At 35.7% G+C, this 27,397-nt stretch overlaps 1 protein-coding gene across 1 annotated transcript in view; it reads right to left on the bottom strand.

Moving 5' to 3' along the window:
* Window positions 1–6,826, bottom strand: part of LOC149196717 (uncharacterized) — a 34,130-nt gene extending 27,304 nt beyond the window's left edge. Inside the window, exon 1 of the mRNA XM_089408401.1 lies at window positions 4,154–6,826. Within this exon, the coding sequence (XP_089264527.1) occupies window positions 4,154–6,826 (2,673 nt within the window). The remainder of the gene's footprint in view (window positions 1–4,153) is intronic.
* Window positions 6,827–27,397: the final 20,571 nt, after the last annotated feature.

The raw sequence follows: 27,397 nt of genomic DNA, 5'->3' as shown, positions 1-27,397 counted from the left end.
ATTCCATGGGAGGGGCCATTGCTATGTTGGTTACTCTATGGATGTTGAATAAGCATCGGAAGCACGACAACCCTAAATCTGTTTTCTGCATAACATTTGGCTTCCAAGGCAATCGGTGATGGAGGCAAGGTGGTTGTGATGAACAAGATAAGTAACTTTCTTGCTTTCTGGAAGGAAAAATATAAATATAAGTATGCTTTATTTGGGTATCTTTTGAAAGATCTCTTACCAAATATAGATAGAATATAAACATAATAATATGCAATGAGGAATGTGAAGAAAATGCAAGGATGTAAAGGCTAAGTATATGCAGTTTTTCCTTCTATAAATTACATGGGAATTTTGTGTTAAATGCTTTATGAATCTAGATAACTTTTGATGTTTTGAAAATGCATTACATGCATGAGGGAGTTAGCTAATGACGTGCTTGTGGGCACATAGTTATTCATTCTTGTAGCTTCTTTTTGGTAAGAGAATGCATACTTCAAGTATGTGTTCTTTGTATGTTAGCAAAACTATGATAAAATCTTGAAAATAGCTATGTGAAAGGAATGCATGTGCAAGGCGCAGAACAATAGTTATTACCTGGTATGTAAACATAACCAATGTGTTATATGTTTTAAAAGAAACATGGACTTGTAAAACTAATGGTTAGATCTCTTAGAGAGAGATATGTACCAGTGTGAACAAGCATTGTGAAAAGTAGAACAAGAATTTTACTTGAATAGATGTACTAGTTAGTTAGTATGTTATGCTTGCTCATGCAGATGAGTAGATGTTAAAGGATCACTTTTAGAGGTTGTTTAATGAATTATTGATAATGTATCTAATATTGTTGCCAAAGCTTGTTGACAACTACATTGACAGGAAACGATGGCGGATGGTGCCAAAGGAAAAGTGATGTTAACTTTGTGGCAGGAAAAGGATTAATGGTCCATGCAGATGAGTTCAGTTGTAGGATCGTACAACGCCAGAACATTCATGCCACAAAGAATGTTGTATGTGGCGGTATGTAAGTAAAAGATTACGTGAGAACTGTATTAGCTTTTAGCTAGTTATGTGATAACTTAATGATAACTCATTGTAATGATTTTATAACAATGGTTAAGGGATGGAATCCCTTATAAGCCATTGAGTGAGGGGTGAAATCCCTCACGAGCGTTTAATAATAAGATTAAACGTTTGCTGGTTTTCACCCTACGGGGTTTCCAGGGTAAATTGGTGTTCAAATGGTGTGATTGCCTTTTGTGTCCGTTGATAATGATGAGTCCTTGATGATGATGGTTCTTTATTTGATGTGACAACCATAATGTCTTAGTACATGATTATCTAATATGTTTAAGGATATCAAGAAATGGATGCAAGGATTCATGAGACAGTTTATGTTATTACAGTGGTGGTTAAAGGTTATGCAATGGTTATGAAACTTATTGTCTTTTACTGCAATTTACTTGATGTATTAATGAATGTTATATCTAATGGTTATTGATGAATTGAGGAGTTGAGATTCGGATAATTACTGGTGGGTAATTTGTATAAAAAATTCTAACTCCCTACTTTTACATGCGAGGTTACCGGGGCATGTGACACTAATCTTGTTGCCTATTAGTATATGGTTGACCAGTAAATTTGTAAGTCCTTGTGCAGTTAAATACTGGATACAATATGTTCTGTTCATCATATATATGTATTGTTTTAAAAATAATACAAAACAGACAGTTTTTCCCTGTTGAATAAAAAGAAAAATATACTGTAATTGAAGTTAATGAAAGTTGATTGATAAATAATTTTTTTTTGAAGTTTTTGGTTATTTAAGAATGATATTGTAATTTTAAATAAAATTATGATTGATATTTACAAATAATATAATAATTTTAAATTATAGAAATTTTATATAGGAATTTCATTAATATATCATTTTTTATTTTTTATTTTAGAGGTAAATTTACAATATTTAATTTGAAAATTTTTATTAATATTAAAAAAAATTGTTTTGATCAATATTTAGGAAAAAAAATAGTTAATTCCATTTAAATCTAATTCATTAAAATTTGAGAAAACATATTAGTTTTAAATTAGTTTTTTTTATTAATATATGAAAATAATATTGTAACTTTCCATTTATGTAAATATTAAAATGCAAGTTTACAATATTCGAATGAAAATCATTAAATTTTGGGAACATATTTCCATTAATACATAATACATAGGTTTTTGTTTTTTTTGCTCGAGAGAAATTTCATTAATACGTAAGATTCTTAATTTTTAATGAGAGGAATTTCATTAATATATATGTATTGGAATGTTGTATTATTTAACCGTAGTTTTATTAAATATTAAATTATTAATGTATATAAAAATTCGTAAGATTCTTAATTTTTAATGAGAGGAATTTCATTAATATATATGTATTGGAATGTTGTATTATTTAACCGTAGTTTTATTAAATATTAAATTATTAATGTATATAAAAATTGGGGTTTTTAATTTTTTTGGTTAATAAGTTTATAATAATATAGTTAAAAGAGAAATTCATTTAATTAATTAATATTTGGAGAATCAATAAGCATATAGATGTATTAATTTTAATCCATTAAAATTTGAAAATATCACTAATTCTATTTTTTTATATTATTAGTGAGAGGATTTTTTTAATAAATAGGATTCTTTGTTTTTATCTGGAGAAATTTCATTAATATATAATACATCAGGTTTTTGTATGGTTTAACGGTGGGTTTATGTTTAATCTTTTTTTATTTAAATAGATTTACAACATTAAAAAAAATTTCATTTAAATAATTGATATTTGGGGAAATGTCATTATATAATTGTTAATGAATATCTTGTTTACTTAATTTTTGTTTAATTTTTAATCGGAAGTTATAATGGTCAATGGTGAGTTTATATTTAAATTTTTTTATTGAGATAAATTTACAACATTAAAAAAAATCATTGAACTAATTAATATTTGGGGAAAGGTCATTATGTAATCGTTAATAAGTGTCTTGTTTACTTGATCCTTCTTTAATCTTTAATTAGAAGTTATAATGTTCAAATGGAAATGTTTTCAATAAATTTAGTGAAATTGTCCCTATTTTTTGGCTGTACTAAAGTCAAGCAACACGGACTGAGGACGCTAGAAGAACTTTCCAAAAACGGTGGAAAAACATCATAATACAGTTGTCGCTGAAAGAATCCTCTTTTAAAATTTCTACAATTACGGCGGTTACTCTCATAAACAGGAATAGACAGGCCAAGCGACATTTCCGAGATGGAGAATGGCGAGGTAATGGTCGGAGAATCTATTTATGACATTTTGGGATGACCGCAGACGCGGCGGAATATATAAGCTGGTAGATGTATACGCGTTAATGCATGTAGGGTTGGATCAGTTTCCGATGACGGAAAATGGAGAGGCAATGGTCCGAGAAAGGCGATCTTCTGCCCACTTGCAGGCATATTTTTCATGTCGAGCGTGGTTTCTTTCGCATTCCACTCGTCCACTTTGCAGAACCGGCGTCCTGTCCGAAGAAGAATTTTTGGGATTCGAAACTGTCCATTCAGGTTAATATGTAAAAGGTTTTGTTTTTGTTTTTTAGGAAGAAAAAGCATGATATATTATATGAGGAATATAGAGAGGCGTATATATATAACCGATTTCGGAAAGAGACCGGAGGGATCATAGAAATCAGAAGACATAGATCATATCTCAAAAGCTAAACCCTGCCAGGATATTGACAGATAAGACTTCATTTGTGGACAAAAAGTTATCATAGGAGGAGACTTCCGTGAGGAATAAAACAGATACAGCATCATATAAAACTTCCGCGAGGAGCCTTCCACGAGGAATAAGAACAGATACAACATCATATGAAACAAAAAAACAAAAGTGAAAACCTGAGTGAATGCTTGCAAAACTAGAGATCAGGAAGAGAAAATTCCTGGATAGGAAAAATATTCCCTTCAGATGAAACCTGCAAAAACCAAGGACCCGGTGCATCATGAAGACCCTCTTTTGACAACGAATCAGCCTGTTGATGTGATGAATGGAGCCGCCTTCCAAGCTCGCCCAGTATAAACTGATCCTATCCATCCACCCCAACAGGTGCGGCATGGAAATATGATTTTTCCGGGAGACGAAGTCCACCATCACCTTTGAATCTCCAAAAACTGAGACATTCTGTATGTCTAGAAAGAGGCAAAATTTTAGAAGGCCAGCGAGGGCCATCGCCTCAGCTTTGTTGTTGGTGCCTCTCCCACCATTCCAGTGGATGAGGAACTGATTGTTTTCATTTACCATAATTATAACACCACAACCACAGGAGCCACTCTGTTCAGCTCCATCAAAGAACACCCTAGGATAAATTGAAGGATCCATAGAAAGGTCTTTGCATGCGCCCTTTTTTTGCTTGAGAGACTTTTGCGGGAGAGCGTCATATAGAGAAACAATGTTGAAAAAGATTTCCAGGAAAGGGGATTTGCAGCCATTAAAAATAGAGTTGTTTCGCCACTTCCATATACTCCACAGAGCGATAATGAATATTGTTCTCCATGATTCCTTTTGCTCACTGCACCAGAGGAGCGCTTCAATGATTGTAGCGTGGATGATGTGTTGAATTCCATAATGATTCTCCAATGCATGCCATAATTGCTGGGTACTTTTGCATTTTAAGAATAAATGTTCATTGTTTTCCTCCTCTGATCTGCAAATAGGACATAAGTCGGGACCATGCCATCCCCTCTTCTTTAGGTTTTCCCAGGATAGATTCTTGTTATGAAAGGAGAGCCAGGCAAAGAAAATCATTTTGGGCGGGCAATCTGCCTTCCAAAAAATGCAAGGAAAGATAGGATTGAGAGAGGGCTGCTTAAGACCAATTAGATTCAGATATACATCTTTGACTCGAACATTATTCAATACTTTCAAATTTTTCCAAGTGACACTGTCAGATTCAGCAGAGCAAAAAAAGCCGTAGTTCCTTAGGCACGTCCTGATGTGTTCCCATTGGAGAGCGATCGGACCATGCATGTCCAGAGTTCCAGCATCTTTCCACAGTGGAATAGATCCCTGCCATTCCGCAATCAAACTGTCCCAAAAGAAAAGACCCCGTCTATGAAAGAAATTTAATAAAGATACAGGCACATTGATCTCCTCGGCGCTGCTCTGGAATTTATCTTTCCCAATAAGGATCTTGTTGCCAGATTGGAAATGCCAAATTAAGTTCTTCAAAAAATAATTTTCAATTTTACGAAAGCTGAGCCATATTGAAGAACCATACAGGGCGCCGATCCTTCCCTCCCTGAACCAGAAAGATAGGTCCTTCCTGCCTAAATATTTCTTCTGAATAATGGAACTCCATGATCCTTCTCCGTGAATCGCTCTCCACAATGACTTGCATAGGAGAGCCTTCCCGAAAGTGCGCATGTCGAGCAAACCCCACCCACCCATACTCTTTGGCAGCGAGATACTGGACAGTTTTGTGAGGTGGTATTTCTTTCTTCCCGCTTGACCGCCCCAAATAAAATTCGTTGTAAGCTTATTCATACTTTGAATTATACTCGCTGGGAGAAAATATAAATGTGCCCAATAAACCACGAGCTGGTTCAGAACTGATTGCGCCAAGATCACTCTTCCTGCCAAAGTTAGACATCTAAATTCCCAAGCTGAAATCTTCCTGTAGTATCTGTCTGATATCCAATTCCAATCTGCCTTTGAGTAACCATTTGCTTTTATCTGAAAGCCCAAATATTTAATACCAAGACTAATGGATTGCGCTTTAATTCCAAAAAGGCTAGCCAGCCATTCAACTTCAACCGGATTGGAGTCATTGTGGAAAATAGTTGACTTGACATAGTTTATTTGCAATCCTGTAGCCATTTGAAATTTTTTTAGGATTTCATAGAAGCAAATCCAGGTGAACCTGCAAAACATTCCGAATAGAATAATATCATCAACAAATAAATTGTGAGAGATTGAAATATTTCTGCAAATTTTCAGGGGGCGGCATTTGTTCTCCATGACAGCCTTGTTGATATGAAGGCTAAGTGTGTTCATAGCCAGGATAAACAAGAGCGGCGCAAGGGGACATCCTTGGCGAAGGCCTCTGGCCGCGCGGAAAAAAGGAGATGGAATCCCGTTAATGATAATCGCATAGTCCACCCTTTCTACGCATGCCATGATCCAGTTAATCATGCTTGCTCTTAGACCAATCTTTGCGAGCAGGCACCTAGTGAAGCCCCAATCAAGGCAATCGTATGCCTTGCAGAGATCGATTTTGAGAATAACTGCATCACTTTTTTTGGAGTGTATAGCAAATAGGCCTTCCTGTGTACTTGCGACTGCATCTAGTATATTTCTTCCCTTTAGAAAGGCGTGCTGATCCTTTGATAGGTATTTTGAAAAGGTTCCTTTTATTCTTTCAGCTATGATCTTCGATATAATTTTGAAGGAGATATTACAAAGTGAGATCGGTCTATAGTCCTTGAAGGATTCCGCTTCTCCTTTTTTAGGAATGAGAGCTATGTTTGTGGAAGAAGTTCTTTGATTGATGCTGCCTGACATCCTGGATCCTTCCACCATCCTCAACAGGTTTGATTTTATTAGATCAAAAAAGTGAGTGAAAAATTCTATCGTCCAACCGTGAGGACCCGGGCACTTGTCCCTTTTAAAAGATTTCATTGTTCTCAGCAGCTCCTCCTCGGATACCGGCTGAAAGATTTGGTCATTTAGATCATCATCAAACATCCGAGGAAACACTTCAATGCCCCACAAAATATCCTGAAAATTGCATTCTTCAGACCTTTTGTACTGGTTCTCAAAATATTTCATCGCCTCATTTGTAATGTCCTGTTGGGAATATAGAAACCCTCCTTTCCCATCACTGATTTTCCATATATAATTTTTTTCGCATTTGGAGCTGGCGAAATTATGAAAGAATTTTGAATTCCCGTCCCTTTCCTTCAACCAGATCACTCTGTGCTTTAACCTCCAGAAATATTCTTCCTGTTCTAAAATTTTCGATTTTTCCTTTTACAGCTCCTTTATCCGGCATCTTATATTAAACGGTAGCATGTTTGAAGCCATGGAATCCGCAATGCTATCCAATTCCATTTGAATCTCCCGAAGCTCTTTTCTGTTGGCTTGTCTCCTTTTACACTGCCACACCTTTACCACCTTTCGGACGGCCTCCATTTTGTCCCTGAAAGTCATTAGAAGTGGAGAAATTTAGGAGGACGACATCTCATACCAATATTTTGAAATGATATGATTAAACTCCGGGTCTTCTAAACATGTCCTGTTGAATTTAAAAAATAACCTTTTCTAAACCCCTTTCCCCTCCATCCAAGCATAATCGGTCTATGAGCAGAAATAAAGACATTCTCGATTGATGAAAAAGGCATGCCAAGATTGATGTAAAAGGTTTTGTTTGTATGCTCAGTTAATTTGTAATTTACGATACTGATAATGCAGTTCCAGAGTTGAACATTGTCGGGCATATCCTATTTTTGTGTGGATTTATTACGCATTGCAAATGCTGGTAATGAGTTGATTTCCAGATTGTGTGTTATTTTCCTCATCATGGTTCATGTGTAAATAGTAAAGATCAGCGCCTGCAATGTAATTTCCATTCAGTATCAAAGTAAGTTAATTAAAAATGTAGACTGCAATAAGAAAAAGACAATGAAAACCTCACGTTGGTTTCTATGGGTAGGATAGGTTACAACTAAAGTAAATGGCCCATTCTAATAACATTTTTTAAAAGGGAGTAAACGATGCATTAAATCTAAATTTAAGGTAAATTAATGTTCATGGTTAGAATTTTAACTATTAAGGTTTGGTTTTGTTCAAGAATACAAATCTTTAAATTACAGATAACATCGTTTGCCTTTGTTGTTATTTATTTTAATAAATTCTAAAGCATTTTAATAAATGCATAAGTATATTTACTGATAAAATAGAGATATTGATAGTTTTTTAGGTTAAAATAACCTTAAAACCAGAGTTCCAAAAAACTAAGACCACCTCTACCATTACAGACTGATGATTATAGAATCTATCCAAAAAGTGATTAGTAGAAAGAGCACCACAGAAAATCCATTCTCTAGAGTAAATTCAAAAAACCCAAAAGGTTTTCATTAATAAAAGCAGTTAATCCACGTCAAGGAGGCAATAACCAGAAGGCATCTCAAATTTTCTAAGATAAATGCACTTGAAGTCTATCCATTTCTCCAAAAATAGGAATCTTTCAGTTTCATATAGTGCTTCTTTGAGAGTTTATCAGCACTCCCATTCTATTGTCTATAGATACTATTAAATCTCAAAACCTAGAAATAATCATTTAGCCAATTAATCCTCATTATCCACCCTTGAAGATCAATCCCATGCAATCTATTTTTACCAGATAGTCATTCAATACTACTTGAGAATCACCATATACTTGAGTCTTGCATATCACCAATCTTCAAAGTTGTTGCCAGCAAAAAATGTATCGAACATCCTAAAACTTCAGCTTTGGCCTTAAATCCCTAACCACCGTTTAGCCAAACACAGTATTGGACTTTGAATGAATCTGATCATCGCTCCAGCTCTGCAGGCCCCCTTGCTGAGCCCCATCAAAAAAATCCTGCTACCCTTCTTGTGGAAATAGGAAACAAAGAGAAAGTTTGGGAAATTTTCTAGATTTTACTCCTTTGATGTTTTAAATATTCAGAAAAAAAAAACTCAATAATATGATCGCACATAATAAAACAAGAGAATAACTTCAACTGAAAAAAAAATCTTATTTCCAAATTTCTAAATTCCCATGCAATACAAAAAAGAAAAGATATGCACCATTAAAATTTTTCCACCAAAGTAAAGTAAACATGTCTGTAAGCTTCCCAATAGACCTAAAAACAATATTAAAAAACTCACCAATATAATTCAAAATCGATATCTGAAAGGACGCAGCCTGGAGTTCTGATATCGGAGATCTTCTTTTGGTATAAAAGCGGGTTCTGCTATATAGAATAGCTTCAGGAAAATTCTACCTTTCTTCATTCAGAATCTTCGATGGAGGTTGTACTCGGGATCTTGCATTTACATTGGTATCGACCCGATTGTCAATGGTCTGGAGCTCATGATCCCAAGATGCCTTATACTCTTTCTCCAAACAAAAGGTATATTTACTTGGGAAAAGTTGATTAAACAATGGACATCCTCATCTCCTGTTTGGATTCGCGAGGAGGATTTATCGATCCCTCCACACTTGAGCACGATATGGGCCTCGGTGATCCAGAATTTAACAAGCAAAGGCATCCAGCGAATGGGCAACAAAGACAAATTGCTATGGTCTATTTCGAAATCAACTCAGCCGGTAAGGGTAAAGGACATTTACTCTGCAATGATAGATGGCCTTCCTGATGACACAGCATCAAAGTTTCAGATGCCACTGTGGAAAGTGACTTGCCCGCTCAAATGTATTCTTTTTTCATGGCTGGTTTTCTCCAACAGGAACCTCTCCTGGGAGGTTCTTCAAAAGAAGGGATGGAACGTGCCGGGTCGATGTTCCATGTGTCTCTCAGATCATGAGACCAATGTTCACATGTTTTTTCAATGTGCTCAGACATTGCAAATCTGGTATGAATTGTCTATATCCTTTTGTTTCCCTTACCGCGTTTTTGCTTCTGTGTAGGAGGGCTACAGGTGGTGGAGTGAGCAATGCATATCTCTTCGTTCCATGTTTGTTTCGGTCATCTGGCTCATATGGAAGTGGAGAAATAAATGTATTTTTCAAGATCTCAGAATTCCACTTGCTTCTATCTTGCTGCGAATAACAGAATCATCTATCCCTCCTGATGTGTAGGGATCTCTTCTTCTTCTGTTTCTTGGATGTGGTCATTGGTGCCGCGCAACCTTGAATGGATCTTTATGCTTATGGTGCTCTCGCTCTATCTGGAGCTTAGGGTTTCAAATGGTCTTATTTTGGTTTTATTTTGCCTCTTTCTGGCTCGAGACTAATCTCTCCATCTATCTGTACATCTATAAATTCTGTACATTTCTTTCTTTCATGGTTTATTCTGTTCTGCCGTGGGTCTCCCGACAATACGGAATTTTTGATTTGCTATATACAATGTCCATTATATTTCCTTAATATAATCTATATGATTTTTTTTCTTCTGAAATTCCACATATTCTGAGCCAATTGAAATTCTGAGAAAATTGAAATTGGAAAAAGAAAGGTGTCATCATTTCCTCATTCTGTACACAAAAAGCATATACTGAGAATCTTACCATCCAAAGCAACAAATTAGCATTGACGACTTGCCAATTATGTTATGTATAGGAATTATTTGATCCTTACCATTCAATTACGAAGAAATTCATTGACTAAACTTAGTTGATATCTGGAAATGAAACATCACTGTTTAGAATGGCATTCTCATTAAATTGAGGAATTTCAATATGTATGGTTTTTTTTTTTTGATCTTTCTTATTTTACATAAATTCCAGAAAGAAATTAATTAATTGGAAAAGAAATTTATTAATATATATTTGGAAATTGGAAAATAAATTTATTAATATATATCGAGAAGTTATTTCATTATATGTATAGGTTTTTTTGGATCTTTTTATTTTATTTAGGAAAAATTAATTAATATATATTTGGAGAGTGGAAAAGAAATTTATTAATATATATTGGGAAGTTAATTGATTTTTAAATTATATCAAGGAAATTTTAATTATAATTTTTAAAGCAAAAGAAATTCCTTAATAGTAAGGTGTAGTGGATGAAATTGACTTATATTATAATTTTTAAAGCAAAAGAAATTCCTTAATAGGTAAGGTGTAGTGGATGAAATTCACGTACATTATAATTTAATCAGTAGTAAAAAAGAATTCCGAAATATTTTTTAAGGAAAATTTCATTAATATATAAATTTTAGGGATCTGGATGGATTCATTTTCTGTCTCTGTGTTAGCCTATGAGATTAAATTAATGTGTCAGGAATATTTGCATAGTTACACTGGTACTGTTTTTAGGTATTGGAGAGCATGTATCCAAAACTTCTTTGCTCTTGGGAGCTTGGGAGCTGATTAAAAAAGTTAACAGATACTTTGGAGTTTTTTGGGAGCTTCATTGCAATCGGTTTTTGACATTTTGGGAGCTTCACTGCAATGAATAAGTAGGTGTATTTAACATTGCCAGGGTGGGCACCGCTTAAACTGATGGAACTGTGTGAAGAGAAGGGTATGCCTTTGGGTTTAGATTTGGATATGGGTCTGGAACTAAGAGAAACACCCTGTTTATGGAAAGTCCTTCTATCCAAATGAAGATGTTTGGCCAATCCTGATCTTTGTTATTGGAAAGCTATTCATTCTCCTCATATAGGTGGATGACCAATGGATATAAGATAATTTAAGAAGATTGTTGGCCACTAGCAAAACCATCATTATGGCCCAAGCTGAATGGACAAAAGATAGAATATTAAAGGAAAAAAATAGTTGAAATTATGAAATATAAATATTATTAAAAAAACTATTTTTAATTTAATTTTCATATTTATTTGAGTATAAAATATATATTAACTTGGAAATTTATAATTTTATTATACATCACTCTTTCTAAATAACATTGGGTTTAAACTTTGTTGTTTTAATTTTTTTTTAATTATTATTAATATATATTTTATTTTTTCTTATCTCTATTATAATTAGATGTAATATATATAATATGGGTGAGGTTACATAAGGGCGAAGAAAACCAATGACTTAATATATAGTGTTGCATGAAATCACCTAATAATCAAGTAATAACAATCTTTTTTCTGGTTTGGGAGTTTTACATGTTTCTTTGCTTGGAAGGAATTTGATTGAGAAATTGTTGATGGATTAATATTTTGATTTTTTTTGACAATGTTTCAAAGTTCAATCTTTTATATGTTTTTTTTGTAAAATGAAATTGATTGGCAAGTTTTGGATAGAAATAAATAAATTATTTTATTTTTATTTTCAATATATATTAAATTTTAATATACTATATTATTATCGCTCCCAACTTGAAATTTCCTCTAAATTTGAGCAATAATTCTAACCATGCAAAATCTGCTCATCAAAAGCTTATAAAAAATACACGCATACGGAAACTTGTGCAACATAAGATATTTTATTTCTTAAAACTCACAGACAGAAGGGAGCGTAAGAACTTTCCTCTTTCTAGCATTTTATCTAGCCACTACGTTTTTACGTTCTCTTTTTCAGGAAGAAAAAACATTAATTTATATTAAAAATATATCAAGTATGTTTTACTACGTTCTTACATTTTTACGAAGTAAAGAAAAGAAAGTCAATTAATTATATTGGGAAAAAGATATTTACGGACAGTTAGAACAAACGTGGTCGCTTCAACCAAAATTTGTTCATTATTATTTTTGAAGAGCAATTGTGATCTCAAGAATTTCGTTATTATTTCATAATTTATATATGGGAAGCATATTGTAATTTGAACATCAATTAATTATATTTGGAAAAAGATATTTACGGAGAGTTAGAACAAACGTGGTCGATTCAACGAAAATTTGTTCATTATTATTTTTGAAGAGCAGTTGTAATCTCAAGAATTTCATTATTATTTCATAATTTATATATGGGAAGCATATTGTAATTTGAACATCGAGGAATTCTTTCCATAAATTTTTCATCAATAAATTTTTTTTATTGATATTTAACAAGAACAGTGTAATTTAAGTTAAAATACTTTCGTCCATAAAAAAAATTATTGAGATTTTAAAAAGGTAGTGTAATTTAAGTTAAAAAAATTATTGATATTTAAAAAAGGTAGTGTAATTTAAGTTAATGGAACTTGATTAATAACGTAAGTGCTTTTGGATTTTATTGGTTATTTATTATATATTAAAAATTTTATAATATTTAAAAAATATATTGTAATTTATGTTAATGGGAGTTGATTGATAAATAAAATATTTTGAATTTATTGGTTATTTAAGAATGATATTGTAATGTTTTTAAAAGTTTGATACGATTATATTTTTAACATGTTTAATATATCATTCCATCGGGGAGTGGAATTGAATGTATGACTTTATATTAAGGAATATCTTTACACAGTAATAAGGTAATTTCATATCAAAGAATGTTTTTACATAACATTTAATCATTGTTTATCGAAAAGATAGTAGACAAAATAATATTATAATTTTAAATAAAACAACAGATAATATTTAAAAATAACATAGTAATTTTAAATTATATGAATTTTACTAATATAAAAAATTTAATATAGGAATTTCATATATATATATATATATATATATTAATTTTAAAAACAAATTTACAATATTTAATTTGAAGAAATTTATTAATTTTCAACAAATTTTGTTTTAATTGATATTTTTTTTTTTTAATTAATATTTATAGAAAAGATTAGTTAATTCAAGTTAGAGAATTTTTTTTAATACATAGGATTCTTAATTTTTAATGGGAGTGATATAAAATGTATTGGGATTTTGTAATTTTTATTGGGATTTTGTATTTTTAATAGTAATTTTAAATATTAAGTTAATAATGTATATAAAACATAGAGTTTTTGGTTTTTTTTAATTTTTTTTAATAAATTTACAACATTATATTTAAAAAGAGAATTTCATTTAATTAATTAATATTGCCAAAGAGGTCCAAGGGGCATAGAGATCTATTAATTCCAATACATTAAAATATGAAAATATCACTAAATCTTTTTGTTTTTTTAATTAGTGAGAGGATTTACTTTAATAAATAAGATTTTTTGTTTTTGGACGAATTTCATTAAATATAACGCATCTAGTCTTTGTACAGTTTAATGGTAGGTTTATATATATATTTTTTATTTAAATAGGTTTACAACATTAAAAATGAGAAATTCATTTAACTAATTAATTTTTATATAGTTTTTAATATAGTCGTTATTTAGTGTCTTGCTTACTTAATTCTTGTTTAATTTTTAATTGGAAGTTATAATGGTTGAAATGGACCTATGTCATGAGGCTCTTTATATAATGGTCATGAATACCAAACTAGTTTTTCAAATTAAAAAAATATATATAATTTTAAAAAACATTGTAATTTTTTTAATTAAATAATTAATTTCAAACTTTTTTTTGGAAATCTAGGCACTTATATTAATTCATAAAAATGGTATATAGCAAAATGAGCTCCAATGGACAAAATAATAAGGGTGAGATACAAACAAGACTTTCATTAAATCAATAAAAATCTTTAATAACCAAATTACAATCTACCCATTACATCCACACTAACTCTATTTATCTAAACACACCCATTCATGGATTGATAAATCTGTGAACTCCCTTGATTTTAGTTTCAAAACATTTTCTTAAGAAAAATCTTCTCGAACATGAGTATTATGACACAATATCCATAGACTTCATCTCTGTTGTAATTTATGACCACATTAGTTGTCATCAAATGATTCTTATTTGATCTGGATATTCTCATTGATAAATCAACATGATTCCATGACATGAACTGCATGAAATCATGAAATTATGTGATTGTCATTAAATCTTGTCTCTAGTATATATTGATTCTTATTAATTATATATTTGTTGCATTGGTATTATGTTTGAATGAGACTTTGACTGAACACACACTTGATCTTTTTGGCACCTTAAGGGTGTTGAAGCACCACTTAAGCCTCTATAATGTCCTCAAGTGTCAAGTTCTTCTTCCACCTTCCACTACATGAGATCTAAGGCCAGTTACAAGAACATGGAGTTCTTGTAATAGCTAGTTGTTATCAAAATAAAGCATCTTTTAATATTTATATAGGCTATCAATTCTTTAAAAAATTGATAACATTAACCTTTTTTAACCTTAGATGTTGTGGAATGCCCTGTGTCATGCATATTTTGTGGAAAATATGAAAAAATGGTAATTTCAACCAAAATGATGGAGATTTAAATGATTAAAAGAGTAAGATTACAGTCAAAATAGTGGTAAAATAAAGGTCCAATAGTAATTCCAATAGAACCAATGCTCTTCTACATAACCAACAGGGTAGAACTCGAGGGTTTGAAATCTTGTCACCTAGTTACTAGTGGATCACGCTCCAACCTAAGTGTCTTCAAGTGACTTTTCCATGAGGTTAATGAATTCCCTTGTAGTTTCAATCTAGAAAATGAAATATTCTACTCTTATTCTATGAAGTGGATATTGAAATAAAACTCTAGCCATTTAAACTAATGATTCAACTTTATTGCATTAACCTCACCTTGGTATGGCTTGATATCCACCTTCACTTCTATTTTATATAAGGATAGTGAATGGGTGATGACACTAGAAATTGGATGCTCTTTTCAAGGTTCTTTTCATGACTCCTTTTCTAGGTCTTCATTTTCTCCTGGTTTTCTATCTAATCTAATCTCTGAGTTAGAGATTCCAAACTCCATAAATGGTCCAATATTGCATAGTAGATATACCATGAGGAGAGTCATATTGTGAAATATGTCAACATATTTCTCTTCCAACCTTGCAGATATATCTTCAGTTGGATCTCAACAATTGTTGTGAATGACTCATCTACCATGGCTAAGGTTCTACGACTCTTTCCTAAGCCCATTCATGGATCTTGTAATTTTTCCACAAATAATCCAAATAAAACTAATTTAATAATAATACAAAATGCCATGGATGTTCCACTAGAACTATTTTTTACAACAAATCTTACCATAGTTTGAAATCTTAGACTATGCAAAAAAAAAATCCTTAGATCCCAGATTAGTGAATTACTTGCTTTGCTTGCATTTATGAATTAATTGAAATAGCAAATTGAAATAATAGGCACATGTATAAACCATCCACATAAATGAACACACATTTATCCTAGGAAATCAAATATGGGAGAAAACCCAACTAGAAGGTGAGGCCTATACTTTTTGCTCTTTGATTTAGCTATAAAATCCACATATAAAGGAATTGGAACTCACTATGGAGTTACCTTTCAATACTATGGCCTAAATGATTACTACATATTCCTCCTCCTTTATAATGCCCTCAAAATACTACCCTATATGTTTTTCTTAGCTATGGAAGAAGTGCAATGCTAAATAATGGAACCTCTTCCCCTCCTAGCAGTCGACAATCATCTAGAGCTACTTTTTTTACTTCCCCAACCCTTGATTACTGATAAGTTTTGGACCTTCTATATTCCTCTTCAAATTTTACACATCGGTAGCCCCACATGTGTGAGTAATGCGGGGTGGCATCCACTTGGACCATGGCATTCAACAAGATATGTCAACATGTAAGAGGCCTAACTTTCACATATGAGATTCAATTGAGGCAATTTGCACACCATTGGAAAGGTCTTAGAGTGCAGAATAATGTTAAAGGTGTTGGAACAAGTTTTGAATGTTGAAAATCCAAAAAAATGGTGTTTGATGCCTAAAAGTGGCTTTGAAGGGTTTTGAACCCTAATTTTCCAAACTACGACTTGTGACTAAAAAAAATTCTTGCAAGCTTGTTAATCAAATTTTTCCACCCAAACAGTATTGAGATAGATGACAAATTATATGATGATTCAATCCAAATTAAAAGTACCCAAATTATTATGTTAGTGTAACACATTCCCTCTATCTTCTATAGCAAAAATATGGTGTATACACCATAAATAGATATCCACTAATAAGCCAAGAAGATACTAAAGTAGTTAATGGAACCATTTTACAAATAATTCATTTCTCACCATAGGGGAATATCACCTGAAATCTTCAGTGAACTAAAGTTCTTGGATACATTTTGAATGATAAGATGCTCCAACATATGGAATTCTAAAATGATGTGCTATTGAGAGAACCTCAATCCACTATAATAATGGTTATGGAACACAACCTCTAGCTAGATCCAATGAAATTATGTAAGATCTTTATGTTTCAAGCCTCCCCTCAAGAACTTTGCAAAATAGTCCAGTTCAACGACTTAAGTAGATAATAATGAAATGATGTATATTTTGCTTGTAGATTCAACAACTTATGTGATATGTTAAAAAAAAAAGACAATAATCTACTCTACTCTTCAACGGAAACCAAAATTGATCGATGAAAACAATATTAAGAAAAGGAGGAATTTCAATCACACATAACACAATATGTTTCTGGGGAAAGAAACTGCTAAAAACCCCGACTATATGTATTGCATTACAAGTACAATCTATCTCTATGATTCCTATGCAAGCCTTGGATGAATATAGTATGATCTTCTCAACCTTGAGCACAACCTACACAAGTATTTCGTATCCTCTACCTGATTGACTATGTTTGGCCAATACTTAGCCAAATTCCTAGCCTTCCAAGCCCCTACTTCCTTGCACAATTCCTAAAATAATTGGCCTCTATTTAATGTGGAAATTCCTCATTCATAACTATGAAATCCATCATAGGCCCTCAACTGATTGCATCCACCATCTGTACAACTTGGAAAATTATACAAATAATACTACATTGTCCGTAAACTCTAATATCAACTCGGTCTTCCTTTGAACTGACATGCATGAGTTATTTTTGAGTGAATTATCAATTATCTGATTGATCACTGCATGTGAATTAAACCCAATTTTATTCACTTGACCACTCACTAGTTCCTCTGACAGTTAGAACTAGTTTAACTGAATTTAACTCAGTTAAACTGAATTAAATAATTACAACTCAATAATAACTCAACCCGGGACCCTAAAATTTAGGGATCACTCTATGAGACTCTAGATAGATTCCCAACTCAAATTTATTGAGCCAACTAAGTCAACTTAACTTAGCTAACTATTACAAATTGATATGAGAGTAGAATTACAATTTAATTCCTAATTTAATTCAATGATAAATTAAATTAGAATTTCTAGATGTTATTTTTAACATTTTTTATTGTTATTTTCAACACATCCTCTAAACAATAAAATAATTCAACTCTATATTGATTTGGTACCTTTTGAATGTTCTGCATGCAACTCTTGTCACTATTGTTGTTGCTGCTGGAACATCTACAACCAAAAATCATCCAAACTAAATCAGTATGATGCATTTGTCACTAGAGTCTCTTACTGCTACAAGCTACTTCACTATCTACTGAAAGCTCTATGCTTCTGCTAACTTTGCACTGTCATCTGCACTGCTGCCAACTCTCCTCTATGATCCCCAGTATCTAACTGCTGCTAGTCTTTGCCTCTATCACTCTGACATTTGACTGCATCAACTGCCACTTACCCATCATACTACTGTGTGGGCTCTAGTAGAAATGTAATGATCCATGAAACAAAACATCTCAATGGACCCTACCCAAATTTCTACACTCTTGGGACTGTTATTTCACATCGCCCCACCTCTCTCCTAGAGGTATGGCTGAATGTGCTCCCTCTGCCCACTTGGCTTGAAATTCCTCCCTACTGGAGGTTTATGTTTGAGTGGATGTCTCCACTCGGTCTCCTCTCTGCTTTACTAATTGTGGATGCTCCAAAACTTTCTGAGGCTGCTTCTAAGGCTTCTTTTGGGGTTGCATGTTGAGAGGTAATTCACTCTCCCTCTCAACCACCAAGTCTCTAACCTTTCCCTTGCTCCTCAAGGCTTTGCATGCATCTTGAACCTCAAGTGCATACAGGTTCTTGACTTGCACACTGGTTTGTTTCACTTGTGCTATGGCGATGTGTCTAAGTAAAACCTTTCCTTTGCTACAAATCACTTCCTAGTTATAGTCTTCCAATACCGCGATGGAAACAAGGTTCTAATTTAGTCCTGGAACATACATCACATCTGTGATTCTGAGAGGGGAGCCAGAATCCCTCTGAAAGGTAATTTTATTAATGTTGGTCACATTATACCTCCCATCATCTCCAAACTCTATGTTCTGCTTGAGGTCTTTCTCCTCAAAGTCACTAAAGAGATCTTTATTCCCCATCATATGGAACGAGGCACCGCTGTCAAGATACCACATGCTTCCCATTATAGTGTTGGTCATGCATGCAATGAGAGTGAAATCAAGTTCGAATTGTGAAGCTAGAGCTTCACCTACTGCTACTATTGCAGGCTCCTTCTTGCTTACTTTCTTCTATGAGAAATTCGTGGTATAGTCCCCGTACTCGTGATAGTGAAAACACATGATGTTCTACAAGTCCTTCTTCTTACCGCCCGCCTCGCCTTCGAACTTATTTCCCTTGGCTTTCTTTTCTTTTCTGGCTAATGCGAAGTCCTATTTCACTTATTTGGAAGAGGTCTCATCTCTGGTGTTCCGCTAAAACTCTTCCTGTACCAAGTCAGACCACATCGAATCCCACTCTTGTAGCATCTCCCTCCCACTAACTGAGTTCTGGTGATCCAGGTGGCTCCAGAAACACACACAAGACAAAGAGGGCTTATGAACGCTCAAAAATCAAAGTGATTTGAATGATTTCAGAACAAGAGCGAAGCGTAGAACTCATTGTCTTGATCGTGGTGATGTGAACGGTTCGTCAAACCGAGTCCGTATGTGAAAGTTAGAAGCAGTCAAAGTTCGATTGACTTTTTATAGACTGGGTAGGCTTAAGGAGGCCACAATTTGGACAAATCCCGGCCACTAGATTTCGGCCAACCTGGGCTAGATTCTGGGTGAATTTGTGGGCCGGTTAATTTATCTCCTTTGGCCTAAAATCCGAATATTTTAAAAGGGTCTATTTAAAAATATATATATATATATATATATGTGGTGGCAAGCCACCACCCTCGCCACCCCCAATCCCATATCACATACAAAAAAAAAAAAATTAATATTGGAAGGACTGACAGCCATGACCCCGCCGGTCTAACCGCACCCACCCAACTCCATTAAATATTGCATATGGTTAAGTATATGGGGTGGGCACAGGCCACCTCCGGTGGACCCAGCCCACACCTAATCAACTCCAAACAGACCCCCCGAAACCTCACATAACTCGCCGGAAAATTCTGGTAAGGGAGTCAGTGGGGTTCGAACCTGCCCCACCCACGTGGTCGGCGCCCAAGCGGGCGGCTCCATGTGATGTACCGTATGGCGTACCACCGAACCACGGTACCCATGGCCAATCAAAACATAAAACGAGGAAAGGCGGGAGTTACGGGGGCAGGCCGCCCAATGCGAACCCGACCCAACATTTAAATTACTTTTGTTTTTAACCAAACGAATAAGTGTTAAAATAGGGAGAGGCAGGATTTGATCCCCCGACCCCCCCTCAACCATTTACCTCATTTACCAACATGCCAAACTTCCTCTTCGTTAAATCTGCCAGAGAAAACTTATATAAACCCATTTTTCTTAATGCACAGTGCAGATGGAGGAGGACAACAACGTGTACACAAATCGATGCAGGTGGAACCATGACTGTTGTAGAAACAGGGAGCAGAACCATGATCCTTGAAATTTTCCTGAGGAGGTAATTCTTCTCCATGTTGAAATATAGTCAAGTTCATAGTTGTTTTTCATGGGTTTCCGCAGGCATTACAATGGCGAGCTTGAATTCTCCTTTTGAGTTGCATATTTCCACTCCACCCATGGAGCAGAATCTTTAACGAATCTAGGGGAAATCTAAAAGATTCCTTGGGCCCCAGATTCTCAATTTCTCAGAATTCAGAAATTTGACAGTTGATTTTTCACTATTCGACACCACAAATTTGATGGTGCATTCGGGATTTTCATTTGCTCATTTTATTTTCCAGCCACTTTTCTAAGGGGAGTGCAGGTGTCAGCATTCATGTGTGAGCAACCATTTCCATGATCTTCGACGCCGTGAGATTGAAGGTCCGAACAACTTCAGCAGTTTGACATCCACTTCTTCAAATGGCCCCTGGATGTGAGGTATATGCAGTGTATTCATGCACTTATTTTGCTATGCATTGTGCTGCATAGATCCCTGATTTATGTTTGATGAGGGATCCTGTTTCTTACTCATTTTCATGATTCCTGCTTGATGTGATGTGGAATCATATGTGTGATGTACTTGTTGTCATGATTTTTCATGTTATGTTTTGAGATCCCTTTGTTGTATGATGATGGGATACTCATGTTGTCATCATGTATGTTTGCATTGAGATCCCTTTTATGCCATGTTGGTGAGATGCTCATCATGCATGAGTTTTATGTCATACTGAAAGGAGTCATTTTTGATTGAGAGTTCCTGTAGCGGAACATCTCTTGGAGCTACTCCTGCGTGAGGGAATTTTCCTTGTCTGATAGTGACATCACCTCCTATGTACATCATCACTATTGACAACACTTAATGCAACGACCTACACCATCTTGACATCGGGGCCCAGAGACGTAGTCCCTCCTAGACGAACTCCATTATCAACATCTTGAGTTTTATGTTGCTGATGATTGTCATGTTCCTCTTCTTTACAGCATGCAGATGTATTCATTTATGTTCTTTTAAAAATGCAATTTAATACATCACGAAAGTAAAAGGTCTTGGAAGGGTCCTTTGTCACACCTGGACCTGGATCAAGTGGTATCAGAGCAGTCTTTGCGTTGATGTGAATTGTAGCATGAACAATGGAATGTGCAGCAACAGAGGATGAAAAAGCGATGTACGAGACCATGCTCAAATTTTCCAAAAGAGTGGAAATAATATATGAAACTCTACAGAAAGAGACAGAGGAAAAGGAGTGATTGTAGCTTTAGTTGTAAGCCAGAGAAGAGGCCATGGAAGAACTAAAGCACAGCAACCAGAATATTCAAACAAAGAAAGTTGAATTGAAGATGCATCTACATGAAGAGAAAGAGGAGAAACATAGTTTTCTACGACAGCGGCAAGCAAAGGACGAGTCCTTGGAAAAGCTGCAACGTGACCCATGTGAGGTAAAAAGTAGTTCTCTGAATTCATGTATGTGTTCTGATGATGATTTTGTTGTTTTTAAAAATCATACCACAGGAATTGGCTCGAAACTGTTGAAGAGAATGTGGTATGAAGGGAAAAGCTTGGGCGTTAATGGACAAGGCATTGCCAACCCCATCAAAGTAGAAGAATTGCCCTGTCGAATAGGACTTGGGTATGTCGAGAATGAAGTTGGGGATGCCCCAAGACATCTAGAGAACCACCAATAATAGATTATGAGAAGCCCTCGTCATTTCTTTCCAAATCGACAGAGGAGGTAAAAGATGTTGTTTTCCTTTCAGTTTTGTCTTCATATAGTATGAGTTTTGTTGGAGATCCCTGTAGAAATTCCCACCGCAGATCAACAGATTATGTAATATACTAAAGCAAAATACAAGATCTACTTCTACGACAAACTTGCGGAAGCTTAATCGAATATGAGCAAGATCAAATAGAACACATATAACTGAGAATGAGAATTCAATCACACATGAACACAGAAGAATAACCCAGGGAAAGCCTCAGCCTAAAACCCTAATCTCTGTATTATCATGCAAGTGGAAATATGTTCAAGTTACAAAAAGAATCAGCTCTCAAGCTATCTTGCTCTCTCTACAATCAAAACAATATAACTCACAGACTGAGTAGACACAAGATGTGCCTTTCCGCAGCCCTCCAAGCCTCCTATTTCCTTGGGTAGTTTTTCTTGGGGTCCAATGATGCCACCTGTGTGATTGGCCTCATCACACACTCACTAAACTGAAGAAGTAACTACGCAATCTCCAAGGAATGAATTCCTTCTGCATGCAAGAGATATTCACAATGGAATATTCCTGCAACTAATAGTACACTGTCCTTCCATATGATCTCAACTGGGTCTCTGTCTGAACTGACATGCATGAGTTATTTATGAGAGAATATTCAGTTATCTGAAGTGCAACAGTTACATGCATGCATGCATTAACTAACTAAACTCACAATTAATTCAAGAAACTATTTGAACTAATCTAACTAGACTTGAGTCAATTAACTGAGCCAATTAATTACAAATCATCCTTATCTCTTTAACTGATTGATAAATTCCTCAATCAATGGAGAAACTGTTGCATGTCCCCACATAGACTTCATGTTTGATTTTCTACAACTAATTTACTCAAGATGAATTAATTAATTATGTTACAAACAGCTACTAAGATCAAGTTCGAATTTTACTTCTCTATTTTAGTTCAGGGACAAATTAAAATAGGAAGTTATCCCGAAATGATATTTATAGCAGTGCTAAATTTAGCACTTCTATATTTAGCATTTCTTGTTGCTATTTTCAACACTCCCTCTCAACAAGAAATGGATTATCAGTAACCCCAATCCTGTCTCTGTGGAACTCGAACTTGCATTTTGACAATGCCTTTGTTAAAATATTTGCATCCTGTTCCTCAGTCGAAACATACAACAACAACATGATCCTCTTGACCACACAGTCTCAAAGATGGTGATATCGGATATCAATGTGCTTGGACCTGTCATGAAAAACTAGATTCTCAGAGAGTTTGATACAACTCTGATTATCGCAGTAGATCATGGTTGGATCCATCCTCTGATCAAACAATCCCACTAGAATCTTCTGCATCCAAATGGCCTCATATGCAACCTGACTAGCAACTGTGTATTCAGTCTCTGCTGAGCAAGTGCAACTAATCTTTGTTTCCTGCTGTACCAGGAAACTGCAACTGAACCAAGGTTGAATATTCCTCCAGAAGTGCTCTTCCAGTCTGATGGACTCCCTACCCAATCCACATTTGTGAAGCCCTGAAGCTTCACTCCCTCTGTTCGTCTGTACCACAATCCGAACTGAGATGTGCCTCTGAGGTATCTCAGCACATGCTTCGTTGCCTTCCAAAACAGCTTCGTAGGCTTAACCATAGCTTGACTTAGCTGGTTCACCGCACAACATAAGTCGGGTCGTGTGTTCACTAGATATATAAGTGAACCCACCAGCTGCCGATAAATAGTAGTAGCTACTACCTCACTTGAAGTAGCATCCTCCTTCCTCCAGTTCCGAGCTAGAGGAGTCTGCATGGGCTTGCACTTCTCCGTGTGAAAGCGCTCGAGTATCTCATTGGCATACTTGCCTTGAGACACAAATAATTCACCATATTTCTGCCACACCTCCATGCCTAAAAAGTAGTGTATAAGACCCATGTCTTTCATTTCGAACTCTCTTGCAAGGTCCTCCTTGCAAGACTGGATCAACTGATCATCACTTGTCAAAATCAGATCATTGACATAAAGAATAATGATCAATGGCTTACCTTCTACCATGATGTGGTAAAGGTTTGCGTCTGCTTCACTCTTGGTGAATCCCAACCCAATGAAATAGATGTCGATCCTAGTGTACCAAGCACAGGGTGCTTGCTTCAGCCCATACAAAGCCCTCTTGAGTCGGCACACATGCGACTCACGATCAAAGGTCTCGAAACCCTCTGGTTGCTCAATGTACGCCTCCTCCTCAATCTTCCCATTGAGAAATGTTGTCTTCATGTCCATTTGATGGATCTTCCAACCCATTTGAGTTGATAGTGCCAACATCGATCTGATAGATGAGTACCTTGCTATAGGAGCAAAGGTCTCATTGTAGTCGATCCCGTCGGCCTTTGAGAAACCTCGGGCAACAAACCTTGCCTTATGTTTCTCAACACTACCATCAGCTTCCTGTTTTAGCTTGTAAAGTCATCTGGAACTCACCACTGACTTACCCTGAGGTCTTGGGACAGCATCCCACACACTGTTCCGAATGATAGAGTCATACTTCTCCACCATTGCATCAACCCAGACTGGTTGCTGCACTACCTCCTTGAATGAAGAAGGTTTAGTATCTACACACTCCCCAACTAGGGCCATGTATCCAGTGTACCGCTCGGGCGACCTCCTCTATCTGTGCTGAGAAGATGGTTGTCCCACATTCTCCTGCGCATCCAGCATCAACCTGTCAACTTCCCTTGAGCGTTTTCGCCCATCTATGGAAGTCTTAGCATGAGTGGATGTCTCCACTCTCGGATCCTCTGCATGCGGCTACTCCACATTAATCTGAGGTCCTCCTCCTTAGGAACTGAAAGTTCCTCCTCTGCATGCAACTTGAGCTCCCTCTCAAGTGATAATCGCATGGCTTTCTGCTTGTCGAACTTCAGATCCCTGTGTACCACTGTCCTCTGACTAGTAGGCAGGTACACTCGATAGTTGTGGGGTGTATCCGTGTACCCCACAAGTATTCCCAACTCAACTGTTGGATCTAGCTTCTTCCAGGCATCTTTGGTCACATGACAATAAACTGATGATCCAAAGATTCGGAAGTGACTCACATCTAGTCGCTTCCCGGAAAAGGCCTCCATAGGTGTCTTCATTCCCAGTATACGGTGCGGGCTTCTGTTCTGCAAGTATACTGCTGTATTGCATGCCTCAGCCCACAAATGTAGTGGTAGGCTTTGGTCATGCAACATTGCTCGAGCTGCTCCCACAATTGATCTGTTCTTCCTTTCAGCCACCCCATTCTGCTGTGGGTTATAGGGTGCCGTCAACTCCTATTTAATTCCTTCTGTAGTGTAGAAGTCCTTAAAGTTTTGGGAGAGATATGCTCCACCATTTTCACTACGCAAGGCTTTTATTTTCTTTCCAAATTCTTTCTCTGCCAAGGCTTTAAACTCACAAAACCTCAAGAGGTCTGATCCTTCTTTTGCATAAAGTAGATCTAGCATCTACGAGAAAAACCATCAATAAAAATAACATAGTACCTTTGTTTAGCGGTGGAGGCTATAAAGAATGGTCCACAAACATCTGAGTGAACTCGCTCTAGGATTTCTCCAGCTCTACTATCTCGATCCGGAAAGGAAGATTTCACATACTTACCCAAGGTACAACCTTTGCATGTATTCGTCTGCTCCAGTTTTCCCTTGGGTAGCCCGGTAGAAATCTGTTGCATGATCTTCAAGGCTCCATGGTGCAAGTGGCCCAATCTTCTATGCCATAGCTCACTAACATCTTGGCTCTACACCATCTCAGCTTTGGAACTCAATGCAACACAGTCGTCTACCTCTAGCTTGTAGAGATTCTTTACTTGAATCCCGATTCGCTTTGTCTGTCCAGTACCGATATGCCTCAGGAATACCTTTCCTTTACTAAAGACTACATCATAGCCTTTATCTTCTAGCATAGCAACAGACACAAGATTCTTCTTCAGACCTAGTACATATTTTACATCAGTCAGGGTCAGAGGAGCTCCATGCTCCCTCTGAAACACAACCGAACCTTCACCTGAAACACAATACTTTCCATCATCGCCCATCTCGATCCGCATCTGGATATCCTTCTCCTCCAAAGTACTGAAAAGATTCTTGTCACCTGACATGTGGAATGAAGCTCCACTGTCCAGGTACCACACACATCCCATCGTGGATGAAACCATGCAAGCGATAAGAGAGAAATCCAACTCAAACTTGTGAGGCCATTGCCTCACAATCAGATCCCTTCGAGGATCCCTTATTGGATTTCTTTCGTGGACAATTTGTAACAGAATGGCCCACTTCATGACAATGAAAGCATCGCACTTTCGATTTTTCAAACTTCTTCCCACCATGGGAAGAACTGTATTTGGAATGGGACACCTTCCCTTTCCCCTTCCTCACCTTACTTGATAAGGCTATATTTTCCTCATCATCTTGATTTGATGAGGATCCATCTCTCATGCTTCTTCTTATCTCCTCCTGCATTAGATCTGACCAAAGTCGTTCATAATCTGGCAGTTTGTCTCTTCCATTAACTGAGTCTTGGTAGCTATGCCAGCTCGTAGGAAGACCGAGGAGTGCAAGACTCACCATGTCATCATCAGCTGTCATGATCCCTACACTTCCGAGCTCATCCCTGCAGGTGGTGAGCTTGTTTAGATATGTAGAGATCGTGTTGCCCTTTACATACTTGCTTTTCTGAAGCTTGTCTTTCAGTGCCATCTTCCTCTGATCGCTGTTGTTTTGATATAGATCTTTCAATGTTTTCCACATTGAAAATGGTGTCTCCTTCCCATGGAGGCTCAAGACTATGTGATCTCAAACTCCCTCCAGGAGGATTCTCCTTCCTCTAGCCACACATTTCTTCCATTCCACCAATTCTATAGCATCAGATGCTGCGGGCTTGGGTACTTCTTTATCAATGAAGTCCTTTAAACTGTTATCCTCTAATACTGCTTCCATGCGATCCTTCCAGGCTATATAATTCGAACTACCATCAAGGGCATACTCAAGTCTTAAACCGTTGAATGCCATTGGTGAAATTGAGATGTGATAAGAAATCAATTTCTATATTCAGGAACCTGTTGTGGTAAAAACACAACCCCCCATTTTTGACTTGCACAACTCAAATAATGGGGACCCTTTCTATAATTTTTTTTGGCTAAACACCTTTTTGGATTTTTATTTAGTTGATTGCCCTACGCTTTTGTAAATTTTTCATTTTCCTTAGATTCTTGTTTTGATTGCTTTGTTAGAATCGAT

Source organism: Pinus tabuliformis, chromosome 2_2, assembly GCF_031772625.1.
Source record: "Pinus tabuliformis cultivar Carrire ecotype Pingquan chromosome 2_2, CPIR1, whole genome shotgun sequence".
In the NCBI taxonomy this organism is placed as follows: Eukaryota; Viridiplantae; Streptophyta; class Pinopsida; order Pinales; family Pinaceae; genus Pinus; species Pinus tabuliformis.
This window is presented reverse-complemented; position numbering and strand designations above follow the sequence as displayed.